The sequence below is a fragment of the Gadus chalcogrammus genome, chromosome 5 (assembly GCF_026213295.1).
Source record: "Gadus chalcogrammus isolate NIFS_2021 chromosome 5, NIFS_Gcha_1.0, whole genome shotgun sequence".
Classification (NCBI taxonomy): domain Eukaryota; kingdom Metazoa; phylum Chordata; class Actinopteri; order Gadiformes; family Gadidae; genus Gadus; species Gadus chalcogrammus.
Window position 1 is genome coordinate 2,388,545 of NC_079416.1, and position 23,947 is coordinate 2,412,491.

Below are 23,947 nucleotides of genomic sequence, written 5' to 3' on the forward strand. Positions count from 1 at the left end.
GGGCTGTTGAGAGCCTAGCGAAGAATGCTCCCTCAATGGCTATGGGGGAGCGGTTGGCAGCTGACAGGCTAAGATTGACAGGACGCAGGTCATCACGCGAGAATCCGCAGGCGAGGAACTCCTCAAGAGACCACAGATCAGATTGTGCGCCAGTGTCTGCGATCGCGGATATGCCCACCTCATTGTCCGAGCCTCGGTGGTTGATGCTGCCCCGCGGCCCGACTGACCTGTCGACCGAGATGGTGATTAAGACTCGGGGGTGGTCTCTTAGCTTGGCCCGCCTCCATTCCCCCCTGGAGAAAATGTGGTGCCCGAGCCTGATGGGTGTGGGACCACCGATAGTGCTGTGTGTCATCCGAGTGCGGCGACGGCCCCCGCAGCGTCGGCCAGGGCGTGCTTTGAGTTGAATCGATGAAATCTGGGAGATCGGCACCGATTCCATGGCAGCCTGCTGACCGTCGTTTGATGGCTGTTGACGCCTCTTCTGTCGGCGGGCCCTATAGCAACCGATACAAATCTGGTGAGGCTTCGTATTCCACCGCAACGTAGGCGCATGTCTCTGCCTTCCCTCGCACCCTGGCGGTGAAGGCAGGGAATGCTTCATCACGCTCCTGGTGCAACTGAAGCAGCTCGGTGCGCAGGACACATGTGGCAACCGGAATGACAGCTAGTGAACGCATGGCAGCAATCAGATCCACCAGGGGTCCGGAGGTGATGGTGGGATTGGCCTTCAACATGCTATCTCCAAGTTCAGGCCCAGCGCACTGAAATAACTGGAAAGGGGCGTGGTCAGCCCCGACGCCTGAGCCGGTGCGAATAAATAAATGATATCCTCATGGCTTCAAAAGCCATGAGGATATCATTTATAGTCTTTTCTTCAGGAAGGCTGAGTGTATTATACACATCGACAGCCTCCTCTCCTAGTGCGTGCAGTAAGATGGCAACTTTGATCTTCTCGTCCTTACCCTCTGCACCACTCGCGGTCATGTCGATTTGGAAGCGCTGTTTCCATCTTCTCCAGTTTTCTCCCAGGTTGCCAGGTTGTCATCACTAGTGGCGATGGTAGTTTGAACTGCTCCATCGTACCGTCTCCTGTCACTGCAGGTCTCCTTGCGTCTCCTACTCTTTGAGGGATGCTACCGCGCTAGCACAACTTCCAACTAGAAATCTCCGGTGTTATTCTACCTCCGTAAACTGACGAATTGGACCGACTTCTGACACCATGTTATAGTTCTTCATGACCGGGTGAATCTACAAACATGACGGACATCCATGGGCTTGTCTTTAACTCCAAGAACGTCACTTTATTACCACACGTGTAGTCTGCATTAAATGTAGTGCCATAGAACAGGACCACTAGACCACCTCACCCCAAACGTATGACTCTGCCTACACATCACTAACATCAACATGACAGTATAATGGTGCGGCCACACCAACCGCATTACTCGCGTTGGATAACGCGAGTAACGCGCCTAACCTGACGCTTGACCAGTGTGTGGTGGTTCAACGCTTCCAACGCGTCAACGCGCCAACGCAGCTAGATGAGTCCATGTCCATGCAAGTGAACGGAGCGTTCCCTCTTCGTCATAACTATCAAACCAAACATCCTTCACATTCACCGAGCGAACATTATGAAAGTAAAATGCTCATTTCTCGCTAGAAATGTTTCCATAAACGCATTTAATGGCGTAACTACGTTACTATTTCCACCCAGAATAAAGAAAGATGTCGGCCGTATGCTTCTGTGCAAGCTCACTACTCTCTGCCAGTGACGTCGGGTCAAGCTCCACGCTGATTGGCTACCGCGGCTAAGCGTCACGCGTTGGAGCGTTGAAAGTTCAATTTTCTGAACTCCGGGCGTTGGTGCGTTGGGCGCGTTACTGCGTTTACGTGCGTAATTACGTGCAACTGCCGCGCCTAACGCCCCCAACGCAACGCTTCAACGCTTCAACGCGTGTACCGCGCCTAGACCAATGGTTCCCTATGCAAAAATGCCGATTTTCAACGCCCCTAACGCGAGCAACGCGGTTGGTGTGGCCGTACCTTAAGTGTGCGGCACTATATACTACACCTCGGACACCAGCCTTCCAAGTTGCCGGTCTCGGAGCACTTATTGCGTTCCCGTTCGTCTTTGTGATTGTGTCATGAAATTGGCTAGTTGATGTTTATTGTTAGCTACATTAGACTCTTTAGCAAACCAGGGCCCTGTTTCCCGAAAGCATTGTTAGCCTAAGTGGTTCGTGAAGTGCGTCGTACGAGCATTGTTCAGTTTTCACACCGTTTCCCGAAAGCCTCATTGGTAACGAACGTTGTGAAAACACTTGTAGCTAACGAGGACTCCAGGGGTAGGCCTACTCGTAGGGCGCTAAGAGCATCGTTAGCCCTACTATAGCCCGTGGCATCACCAGCAGACATTCCACGTATTGGATGCGCTTTATTAAAACACAATATTGCGCAATTTCGCAATACCCCCAAAACAGTGGTTACCGCCAATATATTAATCATAGACTACTGTTTGATTTAAACAGCAAAGACAGAGACATGTTAGTCAACAACATAATTTATTGCAGCAATTTAAAGTTCCAAAAATACATGCGCAGCCGAAATGTACCTATCAAACGCCACGTCACAAGGCAACCCTCTCACAAGGCATAAAATCAAATTATTCCATTGCTGTTTAGATTCAGCTTTATTGGCCAGGTTTGCGTAACAAAAAAGGTATTTGACTTCGGTTAACACTTTGCTCTCAAAGTACAATATCACTTAACCTAATTGTATGTAGCCTACCAAACCTCATGTGGGAGGTCGCTTTCGAGCTGCACTTGCTGTCTCCCCTCTGATTTTAATTCAACCACCACCCAGTGCCCGCATACAATAACGGCTATGGGCAGAGGTCCTTCACCCATACTTTCACCAAAGTCTGGAATGGCATTCCCCATCACATTAGAGCATTACAATCCATCACATAGTTCAAAAAAGCTTATAAACTGTTACTCCTCAACACATACACTTGCAAACTGATTTATATCACTGTCTTTAGCATTCATACTATTGCAGTCTATTCTTTTCGTAGGCTACTCTGGCCTTGATGGGGCATATTTTAACGCTTTTTAACCCCCCTTGCGACATTCCTGCGTCTCCGCAAGATCCATCATGAGAATGATACAAGCGTGGATCCATCGTTATCGGGAAACGGGGCCCAGCTCGAAAACAAACACAACTTTACCTTGTATTGCACACACAGAGCAAGACCGTGCAATACATAAATTGGTGACCGGAATAAAGTAGCAATGTAGGCTAATCTAGTGTTTAAGAGCATTTAAAATCGGCATTCAAATTACCTACGTGGTAGGCCTACATAAAAAAAGAAACTATAGGCCTATTTCTTTCCCGTAGCAGACCTCCAATTAACTCGGTATACTCTCAGAATTCCGGAGAATTCCGAAGGACCGACCAAAAGGGGGCGTGCCTCCGTGAAGTACCGTAAGAAAGCTTGGAGATTTCCCCACTTGCAACTCGGAAGGCTGGTGTCAGAGGCATCTGGAAGACACCTTTAAACCGACACAACGGTGCTAACCATATGACGGTAAAACACAGTCAAACAAATAATAACCAATATGGTTTTAGCCGTGAACGTGTGAGGCAATTTTTTAAACAGCTATAGAAATCTACGATATGGATAAAATTGTTGCTTCGCTTTAATAGTGTCACGAGTCGTGGCTTACAGGTGATGTTAGACGAGATGCTGTGGAAGCTCAAAAAGCCCCCACCCAACTGGTTCTGCCTCCACTTTCCCCTCCTCCCTCCATCACCCTGCTGCTCAGTGGACACCCGAGGGTCTCGACCGTATCTCGTTCAAGATAGGGAGTGAACCATCCCTTCCGAATCGACAAATAAAAAACGAGCAGGCGACATAAAGAGACGGGCTTTGTTTTGATCAGAAGACGGATAAATACGTGGATCTGGTGTACAGTCGCGAGAGATGCTGTCGGAGCACTGGTGTTGATGTGCGCACTGGTGTTGATATGCGCGGCTGAGTTGGTTCAGATTCCGTTTGTAGTCGGACACGCACTAGCCTTACGCACTAGCCGTACGCACAAGCCTCACGTACTAGCCTTACGCAATAGCTTTACGCACTAGCGGGGCATAAACCGGAGTGAGCATGGATCTGACGTGTCGGAGTGCTGTGAACAGGTAAGAAACACCATTATCACACACAATAACACAATAACACAATACACACGGCGCTGAAGAAGGTCCACATCGACCGATCCGCATGGGTTTTTTCTGCGCTCGTTGCGCACATCTTTAGGCTACAGACACGAATAGAAATACATATAAATTGACAAACTGTTGTCGTCCGTCTCAGCAAGGCGTAGTCCCTCTGTGGAAATATGGGAGGATGGCGTTTAACTTAACTTTAGTTATATTGTGTGCGCTGCTGTTGACACCAGCAGCGGGGTTGATGGTTGGATTGAATGTGTCTTATGGTTAATAATGTGGAAAACGAGCAACATTAGGTGATGTTAATCAAGTTTTCGCTCTGCATACAATAGTGTGACGTATCTAATGACGGAGGTGTTCGGTCAGATGTGATGATGGGGACCTGTGTGGTGAGCACAGTGCATGTTTCCAAGAAGACTGCCATCTATCAGTGGCGACCAGGAGGCTACATTATCTCCATCTCCACCATGCACCGAATAAATAGGGTTTTTCATGAGTTGTGTGAGGCATGCTGCAGGAGAATCTGATGCAGACTACAGAGCAGAGACAGGGTCTTTCTTGGTGGCATCCTTTGATTCCGTTTATTTTGAAAACCAAGCTTAATTATTGCACCTTTTTCATTCATTCATCAATAATAGACTAATAAACACTGGTTCATCATGTATTTTGTGCCATCATGGTTGGAAGTGTTACAGTCTCTGAATAGAAAGGTTTCTATTGAAGAGAGGGAGGAGGAGGAGGAGTGTGTGAGGTGTTTCCAAGGCAACCGGTCAGGGGTGTGTTTGCTCTCATGTGGGAGCAAGGAGCAGAGCTGAGAGATGAGGAACATGGAGACAGCCTCGTTAATGGGAGAGGGAAGCTGCATTGGCAGCAGGATGGTATTTTGTATTGGCTCACTGATTCGTTGCTTTGTTTTTAATAATGGATGAAAGATGTTTTGAGTGAGTTGATCCCTGGCCCGATGAAATAGAGCATCAGAATCAACGCTGGAGGGAGAGGCAGATTTTTTTTTTATTCTAATCGTCTCGCTGAATATGGATGGGATTTTGTTGTTGAGGATAACACAACTTGTCATTGGCTCCGTCTTGTTTATAATTGCAAATGGGGGCTTCTCAAATGATTCATCAGTCTGCTTTTCTTTGGTAACTGGGGCCTGACTTAAACATAAAGTCCAACGCACATAAGCATGACAGGACAGAAGCAAAATAATATTTTTGTATTTTTTAATCCAATTTGGAGTCAATGGAGAAAGATAAAGCCCAGAAGCACTACCTAGTTCCCGCTCTGTGGTCTTTGCTCATTAAAACAATATGATTGTAGTTATTTTTGTCACACTCGAAATTTGCGCTCCGAATGTTGTTGGCTTTTTGTGGAATATGACCTTATAATATGAGCTGTGAATGTGCCTATACATTGGCTTTTGCTCACTGACGCAGACACACCTGTTCAACAGGCGCGGTGTAAAGCATGAATCCCCCAATCAGAGGTCGGCCCTCGTCAGCTGTTAAAGAAGAAGATGAATTGCACCGAAAAATTATTCTTCATATTTGCAGGGTTAGGGTTAGGGTAGGGTAGGGGTAGGGGACTCCGTAGTTCTGCTGGGAGACTTCAACGCCCACGTGGGCAACGATGGAGACACCTGGAGAGGCGTGGTGGGGAGGAACGGCCTCCCTGATCTAAACCCGAGCGGTCGTTTGTTATTGGATTTCTGTGCTAGTCATGGATTATCCATAACAAACACCATGTTCGAACATAAGGGTGCTCATAAGTGTACCTGGTACCAGAGTACCCTAGGCCGAAGATCGATGATCGATTTCGTGATCGTGTCATCTGATCTGAGGCCGCATGTTTTGGACACTCGGGTAAAGAGAGGGGCGGAACTGTCAACCGACCACCATCTGGTTGTGAGTTGGATCAGGGAATGGGGGAAATTTCCGGATAGACCTGGTAAGCCCAAACGAGTAGTGCGGGTGAACTGGGAACGTCTGGAGGAGGCCCCCGTCCTAGGTATCTTCAACTCACACCTCCGGCGGAGCTTTTCTGGCATTCCTGTGGAGGTTGGGGGCATTGAGCCGGAGTGGGCGGTGTTCAAAGCCTCCATTGCTGAAGCTGCGGTGGCTAGCTGTGGCCTCAGGGTCTTAGGCTCCTCAAGGGGCGGTAACCCTCGGACACCGTGGTGGACACCGGTGGTCAGGGAAGCCGTCCGACTGAAGAAGGAGGCCTTCCGGGATATGATATCCTGGAGGACTCCTGACTCGGTTGCAGGGTACCGACAGGCTCGAAGGGCTGCAGCGGCTGCCGTGTCGGAGGCTAAGCAGCGGGTGTGGGAGAAGTTCGGAGAGGCCATGGAGAAGGACTTTCGGTCGGCACCAAAGTGTTTCTGGAAGACTATCCGGCACCTCAGGAGGGGGAAACGGGGAACCATCCAAGCTGTGTACAGTAAGGATGGGACTCTGTTGACCTCAACTGAGGAGGTCGTCGGACGTTGGAAGGAACACTTTGAGGAACTCCTGAATTCGAATAACACGCCCTCTATGTTGGAGGCAGAGCTCGAGGTTGATGGTGTTTCGTCGTCAATTTCCCTGGTGGAGGTCACTGAGGTAGTCAAACATCTCCGCAGTGGCAAAGCCCCAGGGATTGATGAGATCCAGCCAGAAATGCTAAAGGCTCTGGGTGTTGAGGGGCTGTCATGGTTGACACGCCTATTCAACATCGCGTGGGAGTCGGGTACAGTGCCAAAGGAGTGGCAAACCGGGGTGGTGGTTCCCCTGTTCAAAAAGGGGGACCAGAGAGTGTGTGCCAATTACCGGGGTATCACACTTCTCAGCCTCCCTGGTAAAGTCTACTCCAAGGTGCTGGAAAGGAGGGTTCGGCCGATCGTCGAACCTCAGATTGAAGAGGAACAATGCGGTTTTCGCCCCGGACGTGGAACTACGGACCAGCTCTTCACTCTCGCAAGGATCCTGGAAGGGGCCTGGGAGTATGCCCATCCAGTCTACATGTGTTTTGTGGATCTGGAGAAGGCGTATGACCGGGTCCCCCGGGAGAAACTGTGGGAGGTGCTGCGGGAGTATGGGGTAAGGGGGTCTATCCTCAGGGCCATCCAATCTTTGTACTCCCAAAGCGAGAGCTGTGTTCGTGTTCTCGGCAGCCAGTCAGTTTCGTTCTCAGTGGGTGCTGGTCTCCGCCAGGGCTGCGCCAGGGCTGCGCCTTGTCACCAATCCTGTTTGTGATATACATGGACAGGATATCGAGGCGTAGTCGTGGTGGAGAGGGGTTGCAGTTCGGTGGTCTGAGGATCTCGTCACTGCTTTTTGCAGATGATGTGGTCCTCATTGGATCATCGGCCTGTGACCTTCAGCACTCACTGGATCGGCTGGCGGCCGAGTGTGAAGCGGCTGGGATGAGGATCAGCACCGCTAAATCTGAGGCCATGACTCTTAGCAGGAAACCGGTGGATTGCTTACTCCGGGTAGGAAATGAGTCCTTAGCCCAAGTGAAGGAGTTCAAGTACCTCGGGGTCTTGTTCGCGAGTGAGGGTACTATGGAGCGTGAGATTGGCCGGAGAATCGGAGCAGCGGGGGCGGTATTGCGTTCGCTTTACCGCACCGTTGTAACGAAAAGAGAGCTGAGCCGCAAGGCAAAGCTCTCGATCTACCGGTCGATCTTCGTTCCTATCCTCACCTATGGTCATGAGGGCTGGGTGATGACCGAAAGGACGAGATCGCGGGTACAAGCGGCCCAGATGAGTTTTCTCAGAAGGGTGGCTGGCGTCTCCCTTAGGGATAGGGTGAGAAGCTCAGCCATCCGTGAGGAACTCGGATTAGAGCCGCTGCTCCTTTACTTAGAAAGGAGTCAGCTGAGGTGGTTCGGGCATCTGGTAAGGATGCCCACTGGGCGCCTTCCTTGGGAGGTGTTTCAGGCACGTCCAGTGGGGAGGAGACCTCGGGGAAGACCCAGGACTAGGTGGAGAGATTATATCTCAACACTGGCCTGGGAACGCCTCGGGATCCCCCCGTCAGAGCTGGTCAATGTGGCCCGGGAAAGGGAAGTCTGGGGCCCCCTGCTTGAGCTGCTCCCCCCGCGACCCGACCCCGGATAAGCGGATGAGGATGAGGATGAGGGTTAGGGTTCATTTTGAACTGCTGTATACATCCTATCTTTCGAAATACATTTAAAGCTCCCTTTCCAACCCTCCTCAGTGGTTAGCATGAATGACAAACAGAAGAGGTTAATTTGTTGATCGATAATATGAGTGTGGAATGAGTGTGGTTGATGGCTGGTTCAAGCAGCCTCACCTCGCCCCAGAATCCAGTATTGTATTGCACTAATGCTGTTAGCATGTGTCCTGCCCACCATACTTGATAACGTATATGTTCAATGAGCAGCAGCTTGTGAGGGAAGCACAACCTCAGGTTTAAGCCATGTTCATACTTTGATGCAGTTGACATACAAGTCGTCCTCTGCCAATGTAGAGAGGCAGAATGGGCTGGTGACATGGGACAACGTCAGATAAAGGGTAAACATAGCTACCTCAGTGTGCGCATGCTCCAGATAAAAGATGGATTTTGTGCGAGGAGATCGACTGTTACCCACATTTATATGATTTGTGCTCAATGGTGTTGAATTCCTCGTAAGATATCTCGCAAAAACTTGAGTGAGATGAAATTCTTATTCCTCCTGATTTTTACGATGGCGGTTGGCCATCGTTGTTATGGTGACCGCCAACTGGAAAGGAGTCTGTGAAACACCAACCAGACGCAGAACCTCAATTGTAGTATGGAAGAGCCTCAGGTCTGTCCAGACAGAGGACGTTTCATTCAGATCAAGAGCCTCCAAAGGACCCAGCAAAGATAAAACAGTGCTGCCATGAGCCTGATAAGAACGTGGAAACATAACCACACCACCCCAATCCTGGCCTCCTTCAAAACCCTTCTTCTGGCATTTAAATCCATCCATTAAATCGATTCTGTACCCCCACCATACATAAAGAAAGTCTTAACTCCTCATATCGTCCCTGAAGTCTGGAGCCGTCAGATGAGCCGCGGCAAGCCGCAGCGCTGCAGCGTCAGTAGTAAGGACCTCAAACGGTGGAAGGTCTGAGGACTTGTTCTGCTTTTAATACGGCGGTGGCGTTGGGTGGCGCTGCAATGCACACCAAGGTTCTGAGCTAGAAGATAAACTAGGCTGCATGGCGGTGTACAAGTTAGCGCTCATTGGAAGCAAGCAACCCACTTAAATTCCAATAGAGGCACGGCGTTGAACCTTTGGGGGTACTTCAGGTGACCATAGGACTGAAACAGGGGTTTGTACATTGGGCAAAGCTAATGAAATTGCAGCAGCACTAGCGCTATTCAAGTGCATTCAAAGAAAAACACAGACCCACCCAAAGGGACTAAAGACATCAGATCTGGGGTATATGACCGGCCTGTTGTTATAAGTAGCTAGAGCTTTTTGATATTGGCGGTTAAACTTAAACAAGTTTAAACGTCAACAAGTTTAATCCTGCATAAATGAGTGTAGTATAAAAAAGAGACATGAAAAAAGTTGCATCAATAAATAGTATATGTAGTAGGGCCCGACCGATATTGATTTTTGAGTGCCGATGCCGATTATTTTCAGAGAAAAATTACGATTACGATTTAATCGGCCGATTAAAAATATAAAAAAAATAATTTAAAAAAAGCATATAAAACATAGTTTTTGATACCTTAAATATACTTTAAACACTTTTGACGAATATGTGAATTGAATGCAGAACCTTTGAGTGTTTTAGAATACATTTACAGTCAAAAATTAGTGTAATGTAAAATGTAAAATAAATAACTAACTCCCAATGTGCTGCGCTCGTGAGCAGTGACTAACACGTGCGTGCTGAGCAGTATGGTCTCACCGTTAGGGCCGTTACATTGCTCGTTGCTCGTAAACGACGCGAGTGACGCGCTTCCTTTCATAGTCTACACAGCATACGCGAACGTCGCGGGCAATGCATGACATGCAATACACCACTCACGCCATGGGTGGCAGCAGAGTCACCGGTGTTTTCGCCGGTGACATTCCAGGTGACATTCCGATCAAAGTGGCTATGGAAGAAGAGTGATGAAGCGCAGAGATAGGCGGTGATATGTGCGCCCTTTAAATACAACACGAGATCAGGATGGGGAATTTGTTTCTCTGGTGCCCGTGCTCCCAATGCGAAGCCTGGACGAGGAGAGGCATTTCCAGTATTTTCGGATGTCGGCGCCAAAGTTTGATGATCTCCTTTCGCGAGTCATCCGATATCTTCCCGACTCTCACCAAAACCGGCCCTTGTCAGGGAGCAGCTGGCAGATGCTGGCGTGTTTCCCCACCAGTACAATGTCCTACGATTGGGTTTGCGCACTGACCAATAAATGTATACATTGGTCACTTGGAAGCATGCCTTTTGATTCATTAGTTATCACATTACACAAGTTAACTAATTTGCTTTACGTCAAACTCATTAATTCATATCCATATAAAATGTTTATACAACGAGCTACTGCCTTGACAGATGAATGAATTATTTAATTGCATTTAAGTGTAGGCCTATAGCCAAAGCTATAGCGCATAATGTCCACAGAAATTATATGGTAGGAAACATTATTAGAGAAAAGGGGTTTATTTATCAAATACAGAAAATTGTCCCACCATACACGCACACATTTTTCATTCACTACACACTCACGCTTTCAAATTCCATTCACTCAAAGAGGCTACTGAACTTATGTTTCACACAGATCATGAACACTTATGTTTCACACAGAACGTGAACACAAAACATTACGTAATTAATTCAAATAGGCTAACACTAAAACAAATAAGGCCAGTAATAGAACGAATATTGGGTGACAAGAAGATCATTAAAATGGCTCACAATCCCGCATCAGCTGTTTGATGTAGCGCATCAAAATAGCACTTTGCCCCTGTGGAAGGGTTCGCATTAATAGGCACAGGTAATTAATAAAAGAGACGTGATCTGTCATTCTTATCACGGTCCCGCATCCTCTCATATGTTCTTCTTCTGTAAATATAACCTATAGTGGCAATAATGTACAATATTTGCAGTATCGCCCCCACCGACAACGCATGGTATTGCATGGATCGGCGCGTCGCATATCAAAAATTTGGAGGACGCGTTTTGCTACGCTTCAACGCTTAATGGCGGCCGAAGCGTCGCATCGCGTAGCCTTTTGGACTCGTAAGCGTAGCGATGCGTCGACTATGTAAGGGCCCTTAGAGTCTACAGTATAACAAATTAACATGGCCTGGGACCTAAAGAAAAACAGGCACAACATGCTCAAACAACGCGTCTTGTGTACATTGGTGAGGTGAGCGCGCAGCTGCCTGAGCGAGCGTGCTTTCATGTTGTACGGTAAAATTCAATCTCCTCTTTTTTACTCCAGCTAAAGTTGTTAGTTAGCAAGGCGAGTAGGAGCGCAATCTGCAGGATACTAAGCGCAATAACATTTATTAAAAAAAATAAAATCGGTTGTAATCGGCGTCTTTTTGGCCGATGCCGATTATTTTCAAAAAGGCTATAATCCGCCGATTAAATCGGCAGGCCGATAAATCGGTCGGGCCCTAATATGTAGCTATGGTTTTATTGATAAGCCTCTACTGTCCGCTGCTGTAATGACGCTTGAACTCAGTAAACAATATATCTCCCATATGGCCTAAAAGCAACATGTTTCTTCATACAGTTCCTGGTATTGACACCGATACAGTTGGAGTCGTCAGCACCGACTCCATATAGCTCCATATAGACCATGTGGGGGGTGAATGGGGGAATGGAGGGGGCTACTTGGGCAGATTGGGCCAGGGAGCTGTAGGGGAGAGGTGTGGATGTGAGTAGAGGGGAGCCCTAGCCTGGCTACCTGACCAAGCTCAATAAGCCTCTGAAGAATGAGTAGCGAACGATTATTAATGCTACTTTAACGGCACCGACAAGGCTGAGGCTGCTGTCATTTTCTACAGCACCAGAGGCGTCATCAACGGGTGTAGTTCAAATGACTCTGTAGGCAATTGGATGCTTGCCGTCGCTTCCCTTTGGTCATTGTGATAAACCAGCCAATAGCGCGCCAGGGGGAGAAGCCATCTTGGTGATTGGCTCCTGTAAAAGCGGATCGGAAGCAGGAAGAAATGTATTGCACCTCTCCATACCCTGCTGCAGGGCGAATTCAAATCACCGGCAGAATGGGTTGGGGGTGGGGGGGCCCAGTCCTGCAGGATAGAGTAATTATATAGTTGAGGGATGAGCATTTTAAAGGTGACATATTATACCACCATGTGTGAGTGTGATTAGCCATTGCAAGCGGTTTTGAAATAGGCCATTTTGATGTATGATAGATAGATGAGCAACATTTGCTACAGTCCACTTGGTAGGCTGGTAGACTGATCTATCCAGCACACATCTAGGTGGACACTCCGACTTGTGATGTCAGAAGAGGCAGATTTCCAAAACGGCATGTAACGGCTAATCACAGTCACACATTAGTTAAAACGCTTAAATCCCAATCTCATTTCACAAAAACCAAGGTTAATTTGAAAGATATTTGATATTTCATAGACATTCTCTGTGAAAAAGTTATCTACATTTGGGAGGGAAATGCAATTAGTGGTCACTATCAGCTTTTACCGGCCTACCATTGGGTTTCCTGTCTACATGTACGTAATGAGCCCATGATCGTTGAATAACCGTTGGTTGGCTATGTTGGCTAGATCTCAAGCTACTCGTGGGCCGTTAGCCAGTTTGTAGCCTGTGATCTTCCTCACACTGCTTCACACCTCTTTGCAGTCACACACTTAGTTCTCCATCTTCCTCCTGTTTCTTATGTGCCTGCTTCAGATCAGCCTTGTTACCAGACCTGGCTTGGCCTGTCTGTCATTTAAACAGGTCTTTACCTCACTGTTCAAGGCTTGTGGTCGGGAGAACACTGCCACCTCCTAGTTGGTAAAGGGGGTCTCCTCGCACAAGGTGATGTAGTCTGAAATGCAATTTGAAATACCGTCAACGTCCCCCGACCCCCTCATGTAGCTCATGGAGATCCTCCCGGTCTCGAGAGACAAACTGCTGCTGGTTCCATCTCCATCCTAGTGGTCACTGAGTGGTCACAGGGAAATATTGCTGTTCTCCTTTGAAATTCCCGTTCCTTGTCGGAAGGTGTTTTTGTTTTGGCTTGTGTGTTATGATTCACTTATGTACCTTTCAGTATTTATTTAAAAATAATCATGTGAAACAAATGAAAAACAATGAAACTGAAATTGTATGCAACTAAAGTGTTGATAGTTTTGTGTTTATTATCAATTAAACTCTTGACGTATTCCTTTTGAGAGTTATTGTATACTGGTTATATTTATGTATCTATATATATATATATATATATATACTGTTTATATAGGGTGCGGGTCGTACCGATTCCATAGCAATTTCCTATCCATGTTTCTGGCAATCACTAATTGTTGAATTTATCTGTAGAGGAATAATTGCAACAGATTTTAAATACTTATAATGATATTGTAATATATCTATTGCAATAGTAAAATGTATTTATTAAAGAGAGTATGGTCGCACCTTATTGGGTTTCTTATTAGCTGTTGAAGTGAGGTTCCTTCTTCCTAGCGCTGGTCTAACAGGAAGCACCTGTCAAGTTGTGTAATGCAGGACCCTTTTCTGTCGATACTCTGGTCAATATAGACACCACATAATTGCAACAGGCCCTTTAGCAGGACAATACAAATGTCTCCCCTGAGCTCTGGAGCAAACATGGAGTGATTTACAACGAGGGGATTGAGCTCAACCAAGCCTTTTCAGAATACACCTAGGCTATGTTAATATTAGAACCTACAAACTGATCTCACTGTTAGTACAGTACCAAAATGTAATAACAAACACAGTATACATAGGCAAAGACACCCTTCAAACATAAAGGTAATTCAGAGGGGTTTGCATTAAAAAATATCAGAAAAGAGAAGACACAAGAAAGAACAATGCTTACAAAAATAGATGTATCATCGATCAAAATAAATGCAGACGTACATTTGAATATAATCTATATTTACATTTATTTAATAAGAACTCAGATTGCCGGACACAGAATGCGCTAAAGTGGAACTTTGTTTGGGTTGTGCCTAGGGATGGGCGTGAGGAATCGATTACTTGAGTACTCCTCGTTACAAATGAACTCGGTTGGTGGATAGGCAAACTCGAGTTTGCATATACACACACAGACAAGTTTTCTGAAGCAAATGTATACATTTTCTGTGTGGCACAACTGGCGCGTGCCGTGCACAAAGCAAATGAAATGTATCAACTTTCTGTGCGGCGCGTGCCGTGCCGTGTGTGCACAACGCCAGAATTCAAAAAGTTAAGAGATGGCGGTTAGAGCAAAGCACAGCGAAGTATTGAAATACTTTACAGAAATAGGAGATCATAAGGTGAAATGTTAAATATGCCAAGCGAAATTGAGCTACCAGAGTACTACAAGTACTATGCGGCAACATATGCTCCTGAAACACAACGGTGAGTTCGGGAAAGCAGACCCGCAGCAACCAAGTGTGTCGGTTATTTTCACAGACGCAAGACGCAGCTGTGATCCCGGCCGTGTATAGAAGATCACAACGCTGAGTATTTTTTTAGTTCATTTGCTGCCGTTTTATTTGCAGCTTTAAATTATTTGCAATGGTTAGGCTACTTGTTTCGTTTTTTTTTTAAATAAACGTCACAGCGGATCGGAAGCAGGAAGAAATGTATTGCACCACTCCATACCCTGCTGCAGGGCGAATTCAAATCACCGGCAGAATGGGGTGGGGGTACCCAGTCTAGGGGGGCCCAGTTCTGCAGGATAGAGTAATTATATAGTTGAGGGATGAGCATTTTAAAGGTGACATATTATACCACCATGTGTGAGTGTGATTAGCCATTGCAAGATGTTTTGAAATAGGCCATTTTGATGTATGATAGATAGATGAGCAACATTTGCTACAGTCCACTTGCAAATGTTGGAACTGGCTGGTTTGCTCAGACTCAGGCAATGAGATGCCTTTTCAGAGTGGGAAGGGGAGAAGCAATATCGGTGCAGTAACAACGTTATTCTTTTTTCATCTCTGGTGAAATCGTACAGCGCAAAATTGCTTTTGTCTTCGCCACTAAGATGAAGCCGCTTGCTTTAAAAACTTAGGCAACTTTTAAGATACTAGGTTTTGCGACATAACAGCAGAGGATTCCATAGTACAGCAGTACTATGGAATCCTACGAGCTTCATGTTTACGATGTGCAATATGCTAAAGATAATCCCCAGGATGTAACTTAATGTTTACTGCTGCAGCCATTCTATTCCAACCCACATGTTTACAAAACATTAACAAATTGTGGCTATCTTGATCAAATGTTTCTGGCCCTCAACCAAGTTTTTAAGGCAGTATGTAGCAGGAATTATGTCATTGAACTTAGCCCGTATCTAAACATCTACATAGTTTTGATAGCGATGCTGTCAGTTTACGTCATGGTGTCAGGTGCGCCAGGTTTGTTTGCAGCATTGGTAGCAGGATCAGTTTATATGGTGTTTTGAAGCATTTTAGGTCACCGTTTTAAAAATTCCGAGGAGTAGTTTGAATATGATACATTTACGCACCCAAAAACGGAGTGTTTGGGCAAAATCAGTCAGTAAAAGCTGACAAACTCTGTGGATATGGCTGTGTTGCCTTGATCACCTTGTACTCTAAAGCCGTATTCAAAGCAAGTTCTGGATTAAGTGCGGAAATATTTCTCCGAAATTGTTCGACTGGAATGTCAGGATTAAGTCTGATATTCCGTTTTTGATGACACAAATGAAGTAAGAACTTATGATGAGGACAGTATGGATGGGAGAGACTATGATTCACTTTGTCTTTTAAAGCGGAAAGGGATGCACTTTATTCACGTCAATGCCAGGAGTCTTCTACCCAAACTGGATGAATTCGGGCCCCACTACTTCTAAGGCTGTTGTGATCGCTGTGTTGGAGTCTTGGTTAGACAACTCCATTCAAGATTGTGAAGTTGGACTTGCAGGGTACTACATACCGACGAGATTGCAACAGACACAGAGGAGGAGTGTGGCTGTTTATAAGGTCTGACATAACTTTCAATCCGCGCCACGATCTACAGGTGGATGGCTTGGAGGCAGCTTGGGTTGAATTAAAACTTCCTAAAACCAACCAATCATCAAACCATCATTGTAGGTGTATGTTACCGCCCAGCTAAACAAATAGACTTCTACAAACTCCTTGAATCTGTCTGTTGTAAAAGCAATATATGCCTAGAGAATGAATGTATCATCATGGCTGATTTTAATAGAAATCTTTTATTGCCAAGAAGTAGCCTGAAAAAGTCTCTCTCATATCTCTGCAAGCTGTCAATTAATAACTGAGCCCAGTAGGTTATCTATAAGTAGTCCCTTCTTGACTTAATTTTAGTATCCGACTGTGGAATGATATGTCAATCAGGTGTGTTGTATGTGGCTTTCAGTGATCATAATATAGTATTTTGCACACGTAAGAGAAGAGTGAAATCCAAGCCGATAAATGAGCATTGTGCCATCAAATACAGATGTACCAAACAGTACTCTGCTGAGGTGTTCAATCAAAGGCTATCTGAGAGAGACTGGTTGGAGGTGTTTGAATGTAATGATGTTGACAGGGCTTGGGATTTGTTCAAGCAGCGTTTCATAGCTGTTCCTGCTTGTTGTATACTAGGATATCATACTTTATAAAACAACCAGAGGCTTCACACCTTACGGTAAATACGGATACGGACCGTTTCGTCCGGCAATGGGTCCGACGCCTCTGAGCTTACAAATCCGGAGTGCTCCGGGAGAAACGGAGCAATACCACCGGAAATCGAGGCGGCAGTATAGAGTCAGACCATTCGCGAAAATAAATAGTATAATATCTGATATGTATATATATTGTATTTAACGTTTTATACTTATATTATACTATATACCTTTTTATTTTATTGTTCCCCTGCTTTGGCAATGAGTTGTAACTGGTAATTTAACAACATTTTGAGGAGATAATCTGCGGGTTGGTGAGGGGTGTCACATGCCACCGCACACTTTTTGCACTGTTTTTTTGCCGATTTCGGATGACACAAAGCAAAATCATCTCTACAGATGTCATGTTTGCGATTGTCGATGCCGTTAATTTGTGACACGACAGTCACTGCCCTCTAGAGAATGTATTGCGTAACATCCATAACAACGCTGAAACCGGACGGAGGTATGAAGAGTAGTCCCGGAGACAACGTTTGGTATGGACGGACGAATTTCGTCCGGATCCGGGGGTATGAATCGGCCTAAAGGCCGATTTAGGGTCATTTTAGACGCAGAGACGTAAGCACGTAATTTACACAAGGGACTTGTTTTAGACAAGTTTTGATTTACGGTTCCTTTAAGGTTCCTTAAGGATTGCGCGTGTTGCAAGGGGATTCTCCGCCAGAACAGTAGGGGGAGCAACGAACGAATCTGTGGGCGTGGAAGTGGAAATCGCTGGCTTGTTTATATTTATGCACTACCAGTATTTTCGACGAGAGTAGCAGTAGCTAAGTTTAGGTTAGCGGTCTTTTAAAAATGGCGCTATTATGCTGTAAAACCGGAAATGTGAGACTCCTGAAAGGATGTGGTTAGCTGGCCAATCACAGTCTTTGCGAGCTGCGTAGGGCCGTAGTGTTTTAGTCGCATAGTCAGGAATTTTGGGCGACGCACTTAAGCACGTAAGGGGGGATATTTTACCGCGCAAGGGGGGGTTATGTATCTTACGTGCTTACGCGTTACGTCTAAAACGGAGCATATATCGGCCTTTAATAAGGACACGAGACCGTGAGCATTTGATATGCACTGCCTTTGTATTGAACTCAGAGAAGGCACATACAACAACGTCAGCAAGTAGCATAAGAGAGGGTGTGACCGCGTCCCAGGAGGGACAAACTTAAACATTCAATACACAACACTGATGAAGTCATACCTATGAGGGTCTGGGGGGACGTACAGCGTTTGGCCTGCGGGTGGGGCTGGGGAGTCATGTTTGGAGCACTCCGGATGTGCCGGGTTGATTGTGTCTGATTGCGGGCACCTGCTCGCAATCAGACCTGCCACGGAGTGTGTATTTATGTGCCTGCTTTTGTCTTGCAGTAGAAATGGGAGGCCAGCGTGAGCGAGAGGTTTTGCACGGACTTTTGCCAGCAGCAACAAAGCCGCATTACGTGCTACCGTTGTGGCACGCTATTATTTACTGGCACGCTGTTATTTTTTACTACGATTAAAACCGCCTTTTACCAAGCAGTACCCTGACTGCGTCCACTCTGTACAAAGGAATTGTTAAAGAGGGAAACAAGAATTAAAGGTCCCATGACATGACACCAGGTGTGGTGTGATTAGCAATTACAAGCGTTTTGGAAATCTGCCCCTTATGACATCACGGGTGGGCGTGTCCACCTAGATGTGTGACGGATAGATGAGCAACGTTTGCTACAGTCCACTGGGTAGACTGATCTATCCAGCACACATCTAGTTGGACACGCCCACCTGTGATGTCATAAGGGTCAGATTTCCTGCTGTGTCGTGGGCAACAATCCCTTTCTCCTCCATTTCGCAGTTCTGTCTAATTCAGATTCATGTGGAAGTGGAAGAACCAGAGACCCGACGCAGTCGTGTGAGAATCATATCGTATGGAGGCGCAGACAGCTTTTGGCCGTGATAATATATAGTATATGATATAGATATCTATGTATAATATGATATTATTTAGATATAGAGCTCCAGTCAGCAAATGACAACAATTCCTTTGTCTTCCATTTTGCGGTTCACTCTGAACCAAACTTCTGGGAGAGAACGCTGATTGGCTGTCACAACCTAGCATCAAGCCAAATCAGCAGGTGTTTACGCGAGTAGAATCACACGGAATCACAAATCGCGCCGCATGTTTTTCCGGCTGAAATTCCCCTCCATTCGTGTCTTTATCGGGAAGGGGAGGGGGGGGGGGAGGTAACCTGGCCCCTTATGAGGACATATGGGGCCAAATTACAAATCGGCGCGTCAGAGCTTTTCTTTTTCAAAGGCGGAGCAGGATACAGTGCTCGTTTTACACCTTTCATGCCATGGGACCTTTAAAAATCATGATTAGTAAAAAAAGAAAATAGAATAATGATTGTATTAATGAATGTTATTTCTCACACGATATAGCCTTTCAATAAAAAAGTTAATACATCTGCAGCTGTCCCTCCTGCCCGCAAGAATCACATTTTTCCTTATGAAAGGAACAAGAGCGATAAGGCGAACAATGAGAATTTGGTCAAACAAGTGCATATCGACCAACTAATCGACCAACCGACCAGAACTTGACAGCCAATAAAGAAAATAAAGACAACGTTAGCATTAACAGCTGGTTACTTACCAGTCTAGAAGCAATGTCGCAGTTCAGCATCAAACTTCATTCCTTTACTTGAGCTGTCTCCAGCCATGGATAGCAATGCCAATGTTAACTCTTGTTTGACAATAGGTTAGAATTCGCTAGGTCTCATGTCCAACTCATGTACCAAAGTGGTATTATGAGATATTACTGGTTGGGGCAAGCTTGGTTAGTTGCTGACTTAAGTCATATCCCTAAAATACAATACATTGACTTCTTTGACACAACGTCAAACCTGTTATTTCATCATGTGATAATTGTAGTTAATTTTTGTCTATAAAAAAAAAAATTGGGATACTTTTCAACTTTAGGTCTAAAGCATGCAAAAGCAACCTATGTGAAAAAAGCATTAGTAAGATTAATTTGGAGGATGAGGAATGTTTGCTTTGTAAGCTTTTTTTTCACTATTTTAGACAAGGATGAGTTACCCTAACTTGCAAAAATAACTCAATCATAAGAACAGGTGTCATGGATTGTATTTTTTCTCCGCACGTTTCATCCATTATTATTAGTAGTGTTATTTGATATGAAAGTTAATGTGAAATAACATAAAAGCTACTAAGCACATTTTATGTAAGACAGGACAGGACTGTGAATTATTCAATAAGGAAAGTAAAGATTAACGTTCCCAGTCACAGTGATCGGACGGTGATGATCATAGACTTTAATAATAAATAATGCCTTCTCACAGCTTGCATGTTATTGACGGAAGTGAAGACTGAGTCGTGTGAATTGGAAGTGCATAAAATGAACACTTTACGATGCCTTTGCCAAGATTTGAGTCTTCATTTGGGCTATACGTTCATAAGTTGTATCATAGTATGTCCTAAGTCCATGTGTATTTTTTTAAAAACAACCAAAATAGTTAAATATGCCGAACAAAACCTTGTGTAAAATTTACCTATGTTTCTTTTTTTCTTTTTTTGTTACAGGACTTGACAATGATGGATGTCTGTATGGATAAGGAACTGTGCCATGACACAGGGCATCGTGGGTAGAGGAGTCATGCAACAGCCAGGTGTGCTTCACCATCTCCTCCTGGGCGGAGCCTTGCTGCTCCTGCTCGCCGCCTCGGCCCTATGCTGCCCTGCCCGTTGCGACTGTTCTGCCCATAGCAAATCTGTCAGCTGCCATCGCAAGCGCTTGCCCACTGCCCCTGAGGGTATTCCGATTGAGACTCGAGCCCTGGACCTCAGCAAAAACAAACTGCGGAGCATAACTCCTGACAACTTCTCTTCCTTCCAGCAACTGGAGGACCTAGATCTTAGCGACAACCTTATCAGCACAGTAGAGCCCGGTTCCTTTCGATTTCAGGTTGCGCTGCGCTTTCTTACATTCCGCAATAACTTGCTTCAGTTAATTCCTTTTGGTGTGCTATCAGGTCTAACTAACCTCACCCATCTTGATCTCAGCCACAACCGCCTGGTGGTTCTGTTGGACCATGGCTTCCATGATCTGCGAAGACTGGCCTCCTTAGAGGTCGGTGACAATGAGCTGGTGTTCATTTCCCAACGGGCGTTCACTGGACTACAGGCACTCCGCACTTTAACACTGGAGCGTTCCAATTTAACAGTAGTCCCAACGGAAGCCTTGACACACCTACACAGCCTGGTCAATCTGCACATGCTGCATCTGAGCATTGGTTTCCTGAAGCCGTATTCCTTCAAGAGGCTCGGAAATCTACGTCATCTAGAAATCGATCACTGGCCCTGGCTGGAAACGGTGCCACCACTCTCGCTGAATGGCCTCAACCTTACAACGCTTTCTATCACCAACACCAATCTGTCCACATTCCCTGGTGTGGCGCTGCGCAACCTGCCATATCTCACACACGTCAACCTGTCCTACTGTCACATCCAACACATCCAGCAGGGGGAGCTTGGCCAACATCCGCACCTGTTAGAACTACGGCTCCAAGGGGCCCAGCTGATGCACATTGAGCCAATGGCCTTCACAGGTCTCAAGGCTCTGCAGCTTTTGGATGTATCTCAGAATCAACTCGACTCATTAGAAAGTAGTGTATTTGCCTCAACCCACAGCCTCAGTAAGCTTTGTCTGGGCGGAAACCCATTGGTATGTGATTGCCGTCTGCTGTGGTTGTTGAATGATCGCAAGCTCCCCTTCCTGCAGCTCCTAGACGCCCAGCCCGAATGCACTGCCCCTGAGCGACTGATAGGAAAACTCCTGCGTGATCTAAAGGAACCGCTGGTGTCGAGATACGTCACCTGCACCAGGCCTCGGATTGGACCAAACATCACACAGCTGCTCATGGCAGATGAGGGGCAGCCTGCCCATTTAAGCTGTGTTGCAGAAGGAGCCCCCCGTCCGTCTGTGGTATGGGTCACACCGCATAGACGCCACATTACAGTCAAAAGCAGTGGCAGGGTTGAAGTTCAAGCAAACGGTACACTAGAGATCAAGGCGGCAGAGTTGCATGACAGTGGATTATATCATTGCATTGCCAGTAATGCTGCAGGAAATGCCAGCCTGTCTGCTTCTTTGGCAGTGAGGAGCTCAGGCATAAGCGATAGATGGCTTTATAACAACAGGAGTTCAAACTATCTGACAGACTCCAACACTACCTGGGGAAACGAAACAGTACTGTATAACATGACATTCCCCATAGACCTGAAAACCATTATTATATCTACAGCCATGGGCTGCTTGTCCTTTCTTGGTGTTGTCATCTTCTGCTTCCTCCTGCTGTTCGCTTGGAGCAGAGGTAAAGGTCGCCACAGAAGCAACTTCGACATTGAGTACGTCCCACGGAAATCCAATGGGAACTCAACGGAGGTGATAGAAACAAGCGGACCTCGGCGTGTCAACATGAAAATGATTTAATCAAAGAAAAGTGAACCAATTCTCAACATGCAACATGAAAAACATAGCACACACATTTCTGCCAAAAAGTTAGTTTTCTATAGGATCCAGTGGATTTGTTAAAAAAATGAAAAGTGATGTACTAATATAGTGGCTGTCAATATGAAGGTGAATTAGTGGTAAAGTGCACATGTGAATATCAAACTGACCTGAACTTGTGGATGTGTTAATAATGTTGTCATAAAGTACACTTAATATTATCCTATAACCAACATATCAATATGGGAATCATAATGCTGCACTAGGCATGTATTTTTGTGGTGATGTGATGAGTAATGATGTTGTTGACTCCAGATTACATCAATGTGAAGTTAGAGAGTCAGTTGCAGTGGGGTCGGCAGGAGATGTATCATTATTGCCTCTTCAGGCCCAATTGTCTTAGCTGCAGTACGAAAGCCCTGTGTGTGGGTGTGTGTGCCTTTCGAATCTGTGTTCAAGGTTGTCTGGTTATCGCGTTTGTTGGTGTGTGGCATTTGTGCGTGTTTCTATGTGCATGTGCACGCATTGCCTTTCTAATTGGGAGGCAATTTAACAGGGCAATTATAAAGGATAATAGGGTCTGAAAACTATTTTCCAAGCCTTTGGTTTTAGGCCCTTTATTGTAACAACAGAATTGTAATTGTTGAAAACAATACTGCTGCTTGAATTACAAACGACAACATTTGTTTCCTTGGAGTGAATACAGAAAGTAATCAATTATCCAAATTCTTTCATATTTAAAATATGAAATGTTTTTACTATTAGCCCACACCTACAGTCCTAGACCAATGTGACGCTATTTTGGTGTTACAGAAATGCAACATTAACCCCAATTTTATATAAAAGATAATAATTACATAAAAATCAAAATAATAATAAGATACAAGCAGATTTTCTTGTCAGCTATGTCACTACACCATATAAAAACCCTCAGTGGGTGGAAAAGCGCAATGTTTAAAATGTACCGGATTTATCCCATCTTCAACCAGTTCCTTTTGAAGCTAGCTCCTTTAAGCTTCTCTGTAGACCCTCATCGAGGGAGGTGGGCTATTTTAATATATGACATTTGAAACACGTACTTAATTATTCTTGTATCGTTTAGGTTTTCTGTTTTAATGTTAATAAATTATGAATATAATTATTTGTAATGCCGGGACATGGGTGTCAAGATGTGATTATATTGTGATAAAATGTTGAAGGTTGTATACATGTTTTCATATGACAAATCAATGGGTATATTTTCAAAAGGAAATAAATCATACCTATAACCCTACAACTGTAGTCAGCCTGCCTTTGTGAGTTAATAAAATGGCCAACACAATGTCCAACTCATATAAATACATGTGTAGATGGTGATTGACACAGGGCTGTTTTTAAGTATTTGTGTGCAACTTAAAAA

The 23,947-nt window shown here is 45.4% G+C and overlaps 1 protein-coding gene across 1 annotated transcript; it reads left to right on the forward strand.

Moving 5' to 3' along the window:
* The first annotated feature begins 4,041 nt into the window (after nucleotides 1-4,041).
* On the forward strand, nucleotides 4,042-23,815 carry LOC130383189 (leucine-rich repeat and immunoglobulin-like domain-containing nogo receptor-interacting protein 2). Its single transcript, XM_056591264.1, has 2 exons — nucleotides 4,042-4,197; nucleotides 20,622-23,815. Exon 2 carries the CDS (start codon nucleotides 20,638-20,640, stop codon nucleotides 22,528-22,530), a length of 1,893 nt encoding a protein of 630 aa, XP_056447239.1. The 5' UTR covers nucleotides 4,042-4,197; nucleotides 20,622-20,637; the 3' UTR covers nucleotides 22,531-23,815.
* The last annotated feature ends 132 nt before the right edge of the window (nucleotides 23,816-23,947 follow it).